Source organism: Egretta garzetta, unplaced genomic scaffold (assembly GCF_000687185.1).
Source record: "Egretta garzetta isolate BGI_Z169 unplaced genomic scaffold, ASM68718v1 scaffold755, whole genome shotgun sequence".
NCBI classification, from domain to species: Eukaryota; Metazoa; Chordata; class Aves; order Pelecaniformes; family Ardeidae; genus Egretta; species Egretta garzetta.
This window is the reverse complement of record NW_009259729.1, coordinates 13,983-16,684: the sequence shown is the minus strand read 5'-3', so window position 1 is coordinate 16,684 and position 2,702 is coordinate 13,983. Positions and strand designations below refer to the sequence as shown.

Sequence of the window (2,702 nt, the reverse complement as noted above, 5' to 3'; positions counted from 1 at the left end):
CCACCACGGGGCAAATTTCAGGTGGAATTCAGAGGGGTTTCTGGATCCTTCCGAATCCCGCTGGGGCGCTTTTGCGGGTGGCTGCAGACAGAGTATTTCATCCGGGAGCACCAGTCGCTGCTGATCCCGTCAACGTCGGTATAGGCGCATTGTCCCTCACCCCGGATGTCGAACCTGCACCAAGACAGCAGAAAAAGAACTCAGAAAGGGAAGCAAATGCGTTGTCAGCAGCCATGGGTCGGTGGCTGAGCATCTCCCACATCTGCAAGGAGTGGGGGCCACCCTTCCCAGCAAACAACCCGCCCCCTGGGGAACAAAAACTGCCTCCCACACCACCACGGAGGGAATATTTTCAGTGGCTCCGTCCCATGGGGGTTCACCTCAACCCCCCACCAGCATCTGCATCGCGCAAAGCCACCGACCACAGCCCAAGAGCTTTAGCTCAAGCAAGAAGAGTAGAGTTTAATTGCTGCCACCTCGTTAAATTTAGATATCTATGTGTCTTCTTGCGTTCAATCCCTGACCCATCTCAGGCCAGGAACGTGGGACACGTTCTCCAGAAGAAGAGGGGACGTACGGGTTGTTGAAGAGAGACCCGTTGAACCATTCCCAAGGTCCAGAGCCTTCCCTGCGAAGGCCGAGCCAGTAGCGCGATGAAGTCCCGTAGCGCAAGAGGAAACGCTAGAGGGGGAAAAAGCAAGCGTCACACGTGTCCGTCGTGCTACACCTTCCAGGGGAACCCCAAATCTGCTCCCCCAAAGCCACCGACACACCAGTTCCACGGGGACTTCTCATTTACCAGCTCCTCCGGGGTGTCGATGGTGGCCAAATGGGCTTGGAGAGAAAGGCAGGAGAGTTGACTCCTGTTCCAGTCTGCTTCATTCTCCACAAAGTAAAAACACTTCTCCCGGTACCCGATCCCATTTTCCAGGCAGCTGGGAAGGATGGGAGAAGGGCAGGAGGGACAGGACGGGCATTTCTTAGCTGGAAATAAGAAGACGACATCCTGGTGACTTAGGTTTTCTCCAGGAGGGGAGAGGACTTTGGTGGTGGGCGCCTCCGTCCTCGGCCACTTACCCGCCAGCGCGATGATGGCGAGAAGCAACGCTGCTACAACCAGGGTGACCCCAATGGGGACTTTCTTATCCTTAATGCACTTGAGGCTGAAACCTGAGGACAAACAGCGTCGAAGAGACACGGTCAGCAAACCCATGGTATGAAGAGCACCCCAAGCTCCTCGCAGCTCTTGTATCCCCCCCACCCCACCCCCGCTGTGGGTGCCTTCAACACCTTTAAATACAGCCACAAAGCACAGGGGGGGCGCAGGCTCAGTTCAGGGGGTGCATCCCAGGGCTTTCATCAGCCTCCATGGAATTTTAGGGCTGCCTGACCTCATTGCATCCTCTCATCCCCTCTCAACCACCAGAGATGGGCACCATCCCCCACACCCACAGCTTGGGCCACCCTGTGCCTCCAGCATTTTTTTCCCGCTCTCGGCTGCGACTGCGCCGTTACAGCAGCGGCGTCTTCTCCTGCGCAAGAGCAAGGAAGCCCATGGGAACCGGGCGAGTCACTACTGATGCCATGAAGTTGCTCATCTGGAAATGCCTGACCTTGGGTGTTTGTATCCCAGGAAAACGAAGGGGAAAAAGCCAATTTTCCCCTTTCATGCGCACGGCAGGAAGGGAAACACAATTTCCACCTTCAGAGAACCGTGACTCGCCTTGATTTTTCCAAGCCAGCCTTGATTTCATTGGCTTCTGCCGGCTCTGGAGAAGTGGCGTCTCAATTACTTCCCCCCTTCTCCAGCTGCAAGGTGTTTTCAGCTCCAGTCCCCACCCCAGGACCCTCAAGCCAGCATGGCGCTGGGTCGCCCTTCCACTGTCTCCCATAACATCCCCGTAGGGAAGCTCAGGAAATGTGGGTTGGATGAGTGGACAGTGAGGTGGATTGGGAACTGGCTGCAGGGCAGGGCTCAGAGGGTTGGGATCGGCAGGGCAGGCTCTGGTTGGAGGCCGGTAGCGAGTGGAGTTCCCCAGGGCTCAGTGCTCAGCCCGGTCTTGTTCAACTCATTCATCAATGACCTGGGCGGGGGGGCAGAGCGGGCCCTCAGCAAGTTCGCTGATGACACCAAACTGGGAGGAGTGGCTGATCCACTGGGAGGCTGCGCCGCCATCCGGCGGGACCTGGGCAGGCTGGAGAGTTGGAAGCTGATGATGTTCAACATGGGCAAGTAAGTGTCAAGTGCTGGCCCTGGGGAGGTTGAACTTCATGCACCAGGACAGGCTGGGGGCTGAGCTGCTGGAGAGCAGCTCTGCCCAGAGGGACCTGGGGGTCCTGGTGGGCGACAAGGTGGCTATGAGCCAGCAGGGTGCCCTGGTGGCCAAGAAGGCCAATGGCATCCTGGGGTGCATCAAGAGGATCGTGGCCAGCAGGGCGAGGGAGGTTCTCCTCCCCTTCTGCTCTGCCCCATTGAGACCCCACCTGGAGCACTGGGTCCAGTTCTGGGGTCCCCAGTTCAAGAAGGATGAGGAGCTCCTGGAGAGAGTCCAGAGGAGAGCAACAAGGATGATGGGGGGACTGGAGCATCTCCCCTATGAGGAGAGGCTGAGGGAGCTGGGTTTGTTCAGCCTGGAGAAGAGAAGGCTGAGAGGGGATCTCATCACCACCTACAAATATCTCAAGGGTGGGGGTCACCAGGA

The 2,702-nt window shown here is 57.7% G+C and overlaps 1 protein-coding gene across 2 annotated transcripts in view; it reads right to left on the bottom strand.

The window, feature by feature from the left end:
* Positions 1-17: 17 nt before the first annotated feature.
* Positions 18-2,702, bottom strand: part of LOC104126851 (C-type lectin domain family 2 member E-like) — a 6,628-nt gene continuing 3,943 nt past the window's right edge. For both annotated transcript variants that reach the window (XM_035894926.1, XM_035894927.1), the window contains exons 3-6: positions 1,078-1,170; positions 800-984; positions 578-681; positions 18-174 (exon numbers count right to left, since the gene is read on the bottom strand). In XM_035894926.1, the coding sequence (XP_035750819.1) occupies positions 18-174; positions 578-681; positions 800-984; positions 1,078-1,170 (539 nt within the window). The remainder of the gene's footprint in view (positions 175-577; positions 682-799; positions 985-1,077; positions 1,171-2,702) is intronic.